The sequence below is a fragment of the Channa argus genome, chromosome 11 (genome assembly GCF_033026475.1).
Source record: "Channa argus isolate prfri chromosome 11, Channa argus male v1.0, whole genome shotgun sequence".
Classification (NCBI taxonomy): domain Eukaryota; kingdom Metazoa; phylum Chordata; class Actinopteri; order Anabantiformes; family Channidae; genus Channa; species Channa argus.
In genome coordinates this window covers 8,984,969-8,998,107 of record NC_090207.1, presented here as the reverse complement: position 1 = coordinate 8,998,107, position 13,139 = coordinate 8,984,969, and the positions used below count along the sequence as shown (strand labels likewise).

The window sequence follows — 13,139 nt, the reverse complement described above, 5'->3', positions numbered from 1 at the left end:
ACTGGTTTACCAGTAGCCTGAATAACTTAAAATCAAAAAATACATGAAAGCCATATCTACAGCTGGGTCAATTACTTCAGTCTATGCTTTTTTTTTTAAGCTGATAGAGGATCTCTGGCGTATGCTGTCTGAAGACAGGGTAGATGCTAAGAGGATCTCTTAAAAATGTAAAGAAAAAAAACACGGAAAATTCTGTGCAAACAAACAAGCAGAAAACGTACAACAACTTTGCGACATGGTCGTTTATATTATGTGTGCACATGTGCATGAGTGTCCATGTTATGCAGTGCTGCTCTGTGTGTTTTGGAATTAATGTCCCTGGGTGTAATCAGGGTTTTATTGATGTTGGAATTCTGCAGAGGAGCTATCTGTATAATCTGAAAGCAGTGTCCAATCCGCAGCTATAATCCTTGCACAGTCGGGGGAGGGGCACAGATACACAGAGTAAACACTGACACAATCAATATATGGATTAAAAAAAACAAAAAACACTACACTGCAGAAAAAGGAACTGGAATAGTACAGCAATGTTATAACTGAGAGGTTGTTTCTAGTGCTGTGAGTCAGATGTAGCATTTTTATTTAAAGCGACTGCCTCCAAAACACTATTTATGTGTTTTCACCCTGCAGTGTTTCTGAAAAGAGGAGCAGCTGCTCTGCTGGGTGAAGAACAACTAAGTGTTCCCATTATGGGCGGTAGGTATCTTACATGCTTTTTAGCAAAGCTGACTTAATTATATAATGATGGAGAATTTCTTTCAAAATATTAATGCAAACAGAAAATTGGAAGTGGAGATAATGGTTCATTCATGTAACTTCTGAAGCTCATTTATGCAGGTCACACAGCAGACACTAATCCACTACTTTCTTCTTCAAAACTGCAGTGATTTAAGCCATTAAATGCCAGTAATTATATTCAAATAACAGTGTCTTCTGCAACTTGTTTTTATTATTTCTAGTCATGACATTTTATTTAACTGTTCATATTAAATGATAATATTCCTCTCTGCTCCACTTAGACAACGTGAAAGCAAAGCTACATCTTCCTGTAAGTGTGGCACATTTTTGCCCAAAGTTTGAAGCTGTGCTTTTTCTCAAGCTGTGTTTAAATCCTGCAGCCTGTTCAAGGCAGATAGATCGATTCAGATCCAGAATGCTTTACAGAGCAGGCTAACTCCTGGTGCTCAGATTAATTTTGTAGCACTGTGAAACTGAATGACAAGAACAGAGAAACAAGCTGATTTGGTTCACTGACAGTGGTGCTTCATCAGAGGTCGGACGGTATCTTGAACTCACTGTGGGTCTGTGAGGGGCTGGCTCACCCACTTCCTCATCAGTCTCCTCCCAAACGGAGTACGAGTATGATCCAACACCCACAACAAACTGCCCTTCACACTACCATCAGTCTGTGATCGAAAGAACATACACAAATAAACCAAAAAATAACAGCAGTAACACACACAGCTTGTATTCAATGCCCACGTGGTATAAATATTTGAGTAAGTATTTGAGGGTTAGAGTTTGAATGACATAATCGAGCACTGCTGTGGTTTTTCCAGATGGGTAGAAAAAAAACATTTTGACATTTTGTAATTTAAAAACTGAGCTGCTGATGGAAGACAGAAGCACCAAGATGAGAAGACTTGAACTGGGCTTGAACTCCATGATGTCTGACACACACGCCACAGCGGCAGCACAGTAGTGCTTAACATTTGAGCCCTAATCCACGAAAGGCAGGCTAATCACTGAACATTTTCTTGTGATTGGAGAATTTAACTTACCCATTAGACTGTTACAGCAGCAGCTTTCATTTGCATTTTAACCTTTTTTTTTAGTTTATTTTTTTATTTTTCACGTGTTGAGTGTGAAACTTTATTACGTCTGTATTATGCGCTGCATTGCAAATTTTCCTCACCGTTGTCCTATTACATTTTTACGATCGACCATGTAACTGGGATTGTATAAAACAACATTTGTTCTGGGAGGAGTCTGTCATGCAGGTAAACTGTACAGACCATCATAGCTGGCCAGTTATTTACTCCGGGCTGCTTTTTAATTTATTCTAAAGTCACAAACATCTTCAACTCTCTTCAACACTACATTTTTACTGTAAATTATTGCTTGCAAGCTCTGCTTTTCCACAGCCTCCACTACCTTTGCTCTAGCCAGAACAGAAGTTCAGAGTTGACTTTAGTGAGACTCCCTAAAAATTAATGTATTACAAGAGTTTGGTCTCAGCTATGTTAAACACAACATTAGCACAGGTTTAAGGGAAAAATGTTCAAATTCTTTGTAACATTGGTCAAGTAATTAAAAAAAAGGTTGAAAAGTCATAACAAGGCCAAATCCAAAAATAAAGTGCAAATGTTTCTGTTCAAATTAATACATTGGACAATACAGGGCTATACAATAAGGAACAGCATTGGTACAGAACATCTTGACTTCCAGTTGAGATGTGCTTTTACCTGGTTGTTGAGGATTTCCAGATTCTTGAGGGTGGCAGCACTGAGGATCATACCCTCCGATTTAGAGGACAAAGGCTGAAATGAACTGCACCAAGCAAATCGATATTGTCACGATACAGTTGCTTAATGAGAACAGCATACTTTATTGATGATGATTAAATAATGTTTCCAAATTAATGTGACTGACTTCTGATTTTAATTTAAATGGTTATAAACTGGATAAAGAAAGAATTCAAAGTTAAGTGAAGTTTAGAATAGTTCAGTTCATGATGGAGATTTTTTTTTTAAACAGATCATATAAACAGATCAAATGCTTTTGTTTTGCACTTTCACAAATGAAAGCAAAAAGGGTCTCCGGTGAAGAGTACGTGTGTGTGTGTGTGTATGTTATGTGGATCTTCACAGACCTTTGATTCCTAAGAACTCTCTCCAAGTTGAATTCTTGGAGGTACTGGATGAGTGGCCCCAGACAGCAGATCACTGGACCATCCAAGGATGCCACACTCGACAGACAGTGAGAGCCTAGATGACACACAAACATGGCAACTTATTCATTCCTACAGTGTATGAGTCACAGGCCCCTTCCTCAAACTCATCCTGTGATTTACAGCTCAGTGGCTGACATAGACTAAACGAGAGTGTATGAGTAAATGAAAGGACAGATTATAAAAAAAAAAAAAAAAAATAGAGGCACACAGTGGCACAAATAAACGCACCTTTCTCCTGGGTGTAGCAGTAGAATTCAGTGACCGTGTTCATCGCAGAGGCGAACTCAAACTGACAACTGTCCCTCTTTTCAACTCTCACTTGGTCATCAGCCTGAGTGCTGGAGGGTAACAACATGACGGCACAGATTCAGGTCAGTGGTGCTTGTGACCGCACAAAAACACATGAAGAAAACATGACATCTAATATCTGATTACATATCTTCCTGTGAGAAATTACACACATTACACACACACAAAAAAAACCTTAGTGTCTCTGACACAAACAAACACACACACACACACACACACACACACACACACACACACAGTTCTCCTGCATCTCCTTATTGCTCCTATCACTCTCTCTGCATTGCTGCTTTCAAGGACTGTAGCTTTGTCCGCTCTTTTGTTGCCAGGGCAACCAAGGCAAACATGTGGCTCTGGACACAGTGATTGAGCATTTTTCTTTCATCCGTTTCCTAAAGCTCAACACGCACACACACACACACACACACACACACACACACACACACACACACACACAGAAGAACCATAATCTTTTATTTCAGCCACCATGCAAATTGAGAGTAAAGACTGTATAAAAGTGACCAATAGATGACTGTTGGATATGGAACAACCAACCATAGGGTCGGAGGTTTGAGCCCTGCTCTTCCCAACCACTTGTCGAAGTGTCTCTGGGCAAGACACTGAACCCCCAATAGCCCATCCCCATCCCCAGCCGTGCAGTGCCAGTCCCAAGCCCGGTAGAAATTGGGGAGGGTGGCGACAGAAAGGCCACCCGGTGTAAAAACTGTCCCAAAATCAGCATGCGGACAAATGATCCGCTGTGGTGCCTCTGAACTCACAGGATAAACCGAAAGGCCAAAAAAAAAAAAAAAAAAAAGGTCAATAATGTACAATGTACAACAATTAACAATGTCACAAGGGAGGGCATGCCAATTCTAAGTAGTCTGCAACTAGAACATCCCCATATGGTAGAAGTACACAAACCCAAGTAAGAATTAAAGTAAAGTCAGTAAAGTAAATTGTGTTGGCCTAAAACCTACAGTTCTAAATACACTCAATTTTACTAAAGTAAGAGTACTAAGAGATTATCTAAACTTTAAAAGTGGCTCCAAGAAAATTATTCATGATGTTTCTGAAAGAAGATGATGCTGGTAATATTTTGAAATGCAACTTCTCCGATACAGTGAGCACATAGAATTCCATTTAATTATTTGTAATCTGAGTTTACATCATCACCACACATGTGAAGGGGTGATGCTTCACTTCTCTAGCAATGGGGTTCTTTGAGTTGCTCACAGCACTGTCATGGTGATAATCAATCAAAAGCAGGGATGGCTAAAGGTTAAATCAGCGATGGTGCAAAGGAGAGAACAAAGGTTAATGTGTCCATCAGTATCTATTGCTGGGAGGCGAATGCAAAGCTTTGAGAGAGGCCATAACGAGTGTATTTTATGTTTGTTAGTGCTTGTGTGGATCTATCCTGATATAGGACTGCTGTCTCATCCCAAAAGCTATTGTAACTCCAGATTGTCAGTCACTGACTTTAAATCGTTGGAACAGGGATAAAGTGTGAACATTTGAATTAAAAGCATCATTCAGTGAGTTTTTCACTTACTCTGATCTAGTTCACTGCTCTGTTCCTGACTCTTGACTGCAGGCTGTGGATGAGTAAAGAACCTAATACTACACCTAGCTACCGTCAACCTCCAAGGGACTAATTACCTGCTGCTGCATGGAGACACATACAACACATTGCCAGGGGGCCCGTCTTGTCAGCCCACCCAAGGGACTCCGAGGCTGGAAAGTGAACATCAGCAGCAACAAAAATCAGTTTTACTAAATGTTCACCTGGGTGGGTCTTTTATATTTTTGGCACTACATGACTCTGATGTTAACAATTGCAAATCCTGATCCATTCAAACATAATTTTACATGTACGTATTGTGTCACAATTAACAAGATTACCTAGAAACCATACACAGTTCTCCATATACATCAATCTACAGTGATAAGGACCTGGTACGGCTTAGTTTCATGTGAGAAGATAGACATGGCCATTTCTGTATGAGCTGAACAGACAAGGTGCCCTGGATTTATATGATACAGGCTGCAAAGTGTCTTGTCTCTCATGAGCACAACATTAGAGAGCAGAACAGGGCTGTTCACAGACAATAATTGGACTGCCCTTTACAGGCCCAGCTTCGCTAAAAATCACTCAACACAAGAGGCTGAAAAGAGGAAACACAATGTACGAGAGAAAGAAATGTAAACGAATTTTCCTGATTTCAAAGTAAATATAGAGAAAAAAGAAAAAAAGATAAGAAAAATACCACTACAAGAAAAAAGGTTAATATTGAGAAATGTGCACCATCAAGGCAAAAGAGGCAGAAAGTAGCTGACATCCATCCCATTTATCCAACCAACCCTTTGTAATCTAATCCACTCCCCTCCCTCCAACTACTTCGTTTCATTTTCTCAGCATAATCCAATCACCAGCAGCCCTCAGAGGACCCTGTCCTTACTGGTGCGAACCTGCTGGGTGCAGACTGTCTGCAAAAATGAACTGAATGGCAAAACAAAGGGATGCAACAGGATCCTGAAATACAGCAGTTCAGTGGCACCGACGCCAACTATGAGGTTAGTGCTCCAGCTGACAAATTACCTCAGCCTCGATGCATGGGTTTCCCCACTCTAGTGTTGCTTAACAGTATCTACTATTTGTATTTTTAAATGTAAAGTAAACCCATGCTAAACATCATACCCATTTACAGTAGTTAGCACCATTTGACTTGCCACAGCTGTAGTTTGGAAACATTGTGATGGACTTCCTTTCCTTTAACATTAGTGAAAACAATGTTTCAATATATCTAACAACTACTAATATATTTATTTTTGTAAAACAACTACAGTATCATAAAAATATCAGCTTAAAAAGTCAGACAACCTTTATAATATATAAGCCCTGGCTGGACCTTGTTTAGCCCGGCAGGTAAACCCAGGTTGCATCATGTAATTTCTGTATGAGCCTGCATTAATTTCATCAGACTGAGCTAAGAGAGCTCCAGACAAAACAACTGTCTACATGCCTGGGGAAATATAAACACAATCCCCCTCAAATCAAATAGACTCAACACACACACACACACACACACACACACACACGTTTGTGCACAGACAAATAACCAGCACAGTTCAATGGGTCACTAAGAATATACTAAATGGGTACAGAATGCCCCCTGGTGCCCTGACAGCAGATTACCTCGCATTTGTGATACTCTGTAAGAGTCTGTGGGTTTGTTCTGACAGGTCAGAGGGCACTAGGATCTCCACAGGGTTGATCTTTAAGATGCGACCCTCCAGCTCGGAGCGAGGCTGATTATCACGGAAACAGTCAAGTAACACATCTCCTGTACTGGGCTGTACTGCCTGCACATACAAACAGATGCATGAAATGAATGCACACATTAAAGAAACACATGGTGATGATATTTCTATTAATTAGTACTTTTATGTTAGACATAGAAATAATTTTATTATATGTTGATGCTTTTCTTCCAAAGCAGATAACCAGTCATTTCTGTCACTATACAGACAACAATATCTTTAGCTTGTGCACAAAGTTGTACCAAACTACAGGGATCTATTGAGCTTTTGATACTTTAATGTTTTCATAGTTTGTATAATTTTTTTCTCATCTGATTTACCACCAGTCCAACAGTGAGCTGCTTTTTCAGTTTGTCCCACTTCTCACTGATACACAGCAGAAAGCTGTCAGGTAGGTCCAACACCACATCACCACTGCCCCCTTCCTCCACATCCTCAAGTCTGCAGACTGGGTTTACATCTTTATAAAAAACTGTTAAAGACAATACTTCACACACACGGATAGAAGGGAATACAAACACACACAGACGTATTCATGGTACATAAGGATACCCTCTCCCACCAGAGTGGACTTGGTGTACAGAGCACTGAGCTGACGAGTGAACAAAGCATTCCTATTGGACCCTGAGGCCTTGATCGCAGACGTCTCTGTCTGCTTTACCACACCAACCTAGCAATTAAAGGCAATTAGAACAAGGTTAAAGAAAAACAACACGACTCTAAACAGCTTGGAATTCTATATACAAACAATATGTAAGATGTATTTTATACCTTGTGTCCGTGGGACACCAAGCGTCTGACGTGAACAAACAAACGGTGCGTGGGAATGCTGCACGTCATAAAGTTATGATCCAAATGACAGATGATATTTAGCTCCTTCGCTGCAATCTGTTTACAAACACAAAGATGCTTTCACTAGCAATAACAGACAATTTCAAAACAAGATATCCACTATTTTGGAAAACATTAACTAATTTGCACAGAATAATTTTACACTAACAAGACTTTCAGTCTGTAACATATTCAATGTATTAAAGAATGAATTTCCTTTTCAGTTCTCACCTCTGCATCCTCACCAAAGAACCTGTACTTATAACCACACTCCACAGCCAATAAGGCGTCCTTATGCTGTTCTTTCAGATGGATGACCTGTTGTTCCAGAGGAGTGTATATGCTCTTTGAGCGTCTGGAGGGGAGGCTAGAGTCGGATGCAGGAATCGGCTCAGCATCGCGACCTCCACCTCCTCCTGACTTTGCAAACTGAGAGAAGTGAAACCCCTAAAAAAGAAAGAAAAAAACCCACAATTTTTTACTTTGAAAGGTGCTTACATGAAAAGGGCTTAAACAGTTATGCTTTGCTGCCCAAAACCCTCTAGCGACAGTGATGTGACAGAATCAACATTTATATTAGGTACCTGTTTTGAACTCTGCTTTTCTTTTCTTTCCTCCCCTCCTTTTTCTACCTTCTTCTCGTCATCCTTAAGCTCCTCCTCTGTCTGCTGAACCCTTTTTTTATGGCTGTGATGATTTGAAACGTCCTGAGGAACCAAAAGGCTGCCTCCATGCTCACAAAATGTACTACCAGCATCATCTGCCTTCGTGGCTTGCCTCTCCGTGTCACTGTGCCTGATAGTGGGCTCAGCCACACAGGTAAAGCCTTTCAGCTTATCCAAAGTGGAGGAGCAAGGTCCTCTAGCTCCTTTGCTCGATGTCAGCTTTGTCACTGAACAGAGAAGAAGTACAGTTAAAGTATTATTAAAAAGGTACACAAACTAATAGAATAAAGTCCCAAATGAAAATAATGAACTCTTTTTTTTTATACAATAAATTCACATGGTAGCACATGGGTGGGTTTACTCCTGTTTTTTTATCTATAATGTTAAGAGCATCTAATTCTCAAAAATTGTGTCACATTGGTCAAACCTGCATTTTGTAAAGGTTTAAGCAACCAAAACCCATCAAGAGCAGCTCCTTCTCATATGTCGCCAAAACTAATGAAGTTAATACAAGGATTTTACATGACTGCATGTAATCTAAGGAAGTATGTGCTGCTTTTTGAAGTTAGAAAAGGTTGTGGTTTGGCTGGCCGTTCTAGTAATGGATGATTTTATTCCGTTCCTGTTTGCAGTGCACCCCCTCACCTTTAATGCTTTTACAGCAAGCAGGCTCATGGTCGAAATCCACCAACTGCGGATGCTGAAGAGAAAGCTTTGCTCGCTTTGATGGCAATCCTAAATCATCCGAGGAAAGTTTCTGCTACAGAACAAAACCAGCCGAGGATCAGCACCAAACTGAGCGTATTTGATCTGAGCATGTGTGTGTGTCAGTGAAGCAGTGCTCACCTTGCCTCCTGCAGGATTTTGGTTAATCCCACAGCGAGTGTTGGAGGCAGTGCTGTTGCTAAGTCCTCCGAAGTACCTGCTAATGGAGGCCTGAGTGGTGCAGGACTTCTTCAGAGACTTTGGCATGTTTTTATTTGCCCTTACAATGGACTCATCGCGGAAACGATAATGTTGATACAAATGTCTGCTGCAGCGTAGCTAAACAGTGCAGTACACAGGTTTAGCTTCAGCTCAGCTGCCCGGCTTTTCAAAACACAGCGGCGCGTGAATTGAGATCACACAGGCGCGTAAATGACGCATCATAGCAAGTTTCCGTTTTTCAAAATAACATGATTAACTATGTTTTTCTCAGGTAACCAAAAGTGTTTTCTTACAGCTAATAAACTTAATTTTAATTTGATGAGACTGTATTTATCTACCTGACCATCTGTAGGTTGCAACTATGCCTTCAAAACAGTCGCTTCAAATATACTAATTGTCACGGTTTAATTACTCATTATTCTGTGAGCTACAGTAGTTGTCTCGATTGTTTGGTGCCATAATTAAGTGCAGCGTTGGAACGTTTCTTTTCTCTTAGTGTGTCAGTATGTTCTTTAAGCTATATACTTTTAATTTAAAATTAACAAAACTACTTCCGCGATCACAAGTTTAACATGTCTTTTAAATCATTTTACAACGTACATTGAACGAACATTGATTAAATAACAATAAGAAAGAAGTTATAGAAACAACACAATTTAAAAATACAACTAAATAAAAATTAAAGTACACAAATGTATGCTGTTTTAACACATGCAGTATATAGGGTTGTGAGATTGTATGAATATGAGTGAGTATAAAAGTTTGTTTGCTTGGTTATTTTTGTTTAGCTTTTTTTATTGACTGAATATACTGATTGGAAAAAGCTACAGTCATTAGCTGTATACACAATAAGGCAAGAGAAATATATTTACAAACTTAATTTGGTTTTCTTCATGCCTTGTTTAAGTTTATGTTACTTTAATTTTACTTTTCACCTTCTCATATCATTCTCAGCTGTAAAACCTTAACTTTATAAAGAAATGTTGGTCAAGTTTATAGATAGTATTAAGGATAGTATTAACAGGAAATAATAAGCTTTCCGATCAGATCAAAAAATAAAAAAAGGAACTTAATCATATGCTTCAAAACGTCAGAGGATTTCAAACAAATTGAGCAACATTTTCCCAGTAAAGACTAGAAAGCTGTGAAGCTAAGTGATTACTAATAAAGCCAAACCCAAAACTCATCAACCGTCTTATTTTCAATCATGTGGGGCCATTTCCTGCATATTTTTTATTGTGTTTAATGATGCACTTTGGCCAGTAATGAATGTGCCTGCAAACTAAAAACAGGGACGGGTTCCACATGTAAAAGTAATAAATGCCATTAACACCAATAAGTCTAGAGAATGTCAGATTGAAGTTACAAAATACTGATGACCAAATTATCATGAAATTATTTATTGTAACTTAATGAGTCACCAAGTAAGCTCAGTTTGTGTTAAAAGTTTTCTATTTGGAGTAAACTTCTCTTATTAAGGAAAAGAGGTTCACTCTATTTTTGATTTTCCGTTTAAGAACGGAAAATTTTCTATTTCTAAGCAACTGATTAAGTGTAAACCTTTTTTTTGCTGATTTACAGAATCTAAGTTAAAGTATAGACAATGCTGCCTCTTTAAAGCTTTAAACGTTATTCAGGTCACTTGCTAGGAGGCTTCGTGAAGAAATGCAAAAATTCAAGTTTTGGAAGAAGACGGCCTCTCTCCGGCTCTCACATGGTTGATAAACAGCCTGTTTTTCTCCATGTCCATGATGCAGCTGTATGGAGCAGTGATCCTGTTTATGACTCTGTCTACAGAGCAGCAGAAACAGAACAGCTCAACTGTTTTAGGCCAATGGGCTTTGACTGAATATTAAACAAATGTGGATGTTATTGTAAAAGCTGTAGTGGAGAGTTAGCAAACCCTCTGACTTCATATTTTTTTAATATTTGATATTTTATATTGACATAATTGTTTGGATGATTTGGACTAAATTGGGTGGTGTAATTGTGCATCTAACAAAAAAATATGTGTCTTGTGTTATACACAATAATGCAAGAGAAATATATTTACAACCATAATATGTTTTTTTCATGCCTTGTTTAAGTTGAGTCAGGCTTTTAGATGGCAAAGGATGCCATTAACATAACAATAAGTCGCATTCAGATCAGCTCAAAAAATATAAAAAAGAACTTAATCATATGCTTCAAGATGTCAGAGGATCTCAAAAGGGCCCTGCTGGTAGATAATTTTGGGGACAGTCCCAGTGGTCCCTGGGGCATTAAGGGTAAAAGAAATGTAAATAGTTCTGCATGTTTAAAGTGCTTAATGTGCATGATTTGTGTTATGATTAACGATGTTAGGTGTGTTCAGATGTTCTGATTTTGTTAGTGGTTTTTGTTCTGTTATACATCTAATTGTTCATCTAACGAAAAAAATCTGTCTTCTGTTAGTCATCTGTGTTTGGCTGTCTTCTGCGTTTTTTGGGGGGGGGCTTGGGTGTGAAACTGTTTTTGTTCAGAAGCTGTGACTTCCTGAATCTCTGCTAATGAACTAATAGTGGAAAGAAAATACATAAAGAAGCAAAAGCATTATAAAAAAACATTTATAGATAAATTAACCAATCAATCTATATTTAAAAGAAATATGAGAGCATTGCCAACACCAACTTTGTGGTTTATTTTATTCACTCACTCTGCACTCAGAGGGTAATTTTTTCACATCCTCTTAGTGAAATGTATAGTGTGTCAGTTACTACAAACTGCAGAGATCAGTGCCAACTTGCAAAATATGGTTTAAAAAGGGGTGTTTGGTAGAGACTTTGTGCCGGTATCACTTTTAACAGGGCTGGAGCCTGTCCTAGCTATCACAGGGAGAGAGGCAGGGTACACCGTGGACAGGTTAACAGTATCTCAGGGCCAACAAAGAGAAATAGATAGACAGCCATTCACTCACATTCCCACCTAATGCGTGTCGTATCTTTGGACTCTGGGAGGACACAGCAGTATAAGGAAACCCAGCCAGCTGTGAGACAGCAGTGCCAACCTCTCCTGTCTGGTGATGTGCTTGTTGCTTGGGAGGAGCTTTTGAGAGGAAGTGAAACCAGAGTAACTCGCAGGTTGAACTATAAGACAAATTCTTAGAAAGAACTCAAACTTTTCTGCACTTCTCTCCAGACGCAGTATATTAACACACATCTGTGCTTCTTCTGGTTCACAATGCAGCTCCATGGAGTTCTGACCATCCTGTTCGTGTCTCTGTCACTGGGTAGGAACCAGATTTAAATTTATATTTTTAAAATGAACATAAAACTGTTTCTGAAGTGCTCAAAGAAATATTTACTTTTCTGTGACAGAGTGGTTTTTCTTAAAAAAGCTGTTTGACCATGTTTTATTTTTCTTCTAAAGCTTATGGACTAAAATGCTACAGGTGTGACCCCACCAACAGTGACTGCACGAATACCATGACTTGTCCATACTTCTCCAATAGCTGTTTGTCCGTTACTGAGAACGGTGAGTTGCTCTATTACTCAGAAAATATTTGAATCAGCGCTGGGTTTGTTAACCAGTAAACTAAAACATAATGCTACTTTACTTAGTGGATATAGACATGATTGACTGGATAAAAGTATCGAGTATTGACCTGATGTTTTTTTAATTTTATTTCAATTTTAAATAAACATCCTACTATAATGTATTATGGCCACTTAAGGAATAAAGCATAAATCACTGATGAAATGTAAAGAAAACTGGAAATAAGGTCAAGACACACAGAATTATTATTATTAAATGTATGAGGTTATCTCATACATGCCATTGACGCCATTAGGTGAAATGTAGAAGTCCCGGTACTATCTGAGCTAAGATAATTTCTATGCTGAATGTCTGCACTACTTTTTATACGTAGGTTTGACCACCAAGTCTTGCTGGTCCAGTTACATATGTATGAGCCCCATGAAGGGCTGCCAGGAGGACTTGTGCAACAGCGCCGTACCTACTGGTCCCAGTGTCGTCCTGCTTCTGTTGTCCTCAGCCATCATCAAACTCTTTCTCTGAAGATCTGAGTCAGAAATTTTAACTCTTTATACAACACAGGAAGAATCTAAAAGCCATGAAATATATAATCAATAAAATTACAGTCTGTTTGACCACTA

The 13,139-nt window shown here is 38.9% G+C and overlaps 2 protein-coding genes across 4 annotated transcripts in view; one reads left to right on the top strand and one right to left on the bottom strand.

Moving 5' to 3' along the window:
• Nucleotides 1-9,216, bottom strand: part of msh3 (mutS homolog 3 (E. coli)) — a 33,631-nt gene extending 24,415 nt beyond the window's left edge. The window contains exons 1-12 of one of the 3 annotated variants that reach the window (XR_010915598.1): nucleotides 8,926-9,216; nucleotides 8,725-8,839; nucleotides 7,999-8,306; nucleotides 7,646-7,861; nucleotides 7,355-7,471; nucleotides 7,136-7,253; nucleotides 6,904-7,043; nucleotides 6,459-6,625; nucleotides 3,182-3,291; nucleotides 2,873-2,987; nucleotides 2,466-2,550; nucleotides 1,297-1,406 (exon numbers count right to left, since the gene is read on the bottom strand). Coding sequence is in view for 2 of the 3 variants with exons in the window: in XM_067521946.1 (XP_067378047.1) it covers nucleotides 1,297-1,406; nucleotides 2,466-2,550; nucleotides 2,873-2,987; nucleotides 3,182-3,291; nucleotides 6,459-6,625; nucleotides 6,904-7,043; nucleotides 7,136-7,253; nucleotides 7,355-7,471; nucleotides 7,646-7,861; nucleotides 7,999-8,306; nucleotides 8,725-8,839; nucleotides 8,926-9,051 (1,727 nt within the window). In the remaining variant the exon portion in view is untranslated. The remainder of the gene's footprint in view (nucleotides 1-1,296; nucleotides 1,407-2,465; nucleotides 2,551-2,872; nucleotides 2,988-3,181; nucleotides 3,292-6,458; nucleotides 6,626-6,903; nucleotides 7,044-7,135; nucleotides 7,254-7,354; nucleotides 7,472-7,645; nucleotides 7,862-7,998; nucleotides 8,307-8,724; nucleotides 8,840-8,925) is intronic. The other 2 variants (XM_067521946.1, XM_067521947.1) reach the window with 2 other exon arrangements.
• A 2,881-nt stretch (nucleotides 9,217-12,097) lies between these two features.
• Nucleotides 12,098-13,139, top strand: LOC137136759 (lymphocyte antigen 6G-like). The gene is made up of 3 exons (XM_067522435.1): nucleotides 12,098-12,253; nucleotides 12,394-12,498; nucleotides 12,893-13,139. Exons 1-3 carry the CDS (start codon nucleotides 12,205-12,207, stop codon nucleotides 13,039-13,041), a joined length of 303 nt encoding a protein of 100 aa, XP_067378536.1. The 5' UTR covers nucleotides 12,098-12,204; the 3' UTR covers nucleotides 13,042-13,139.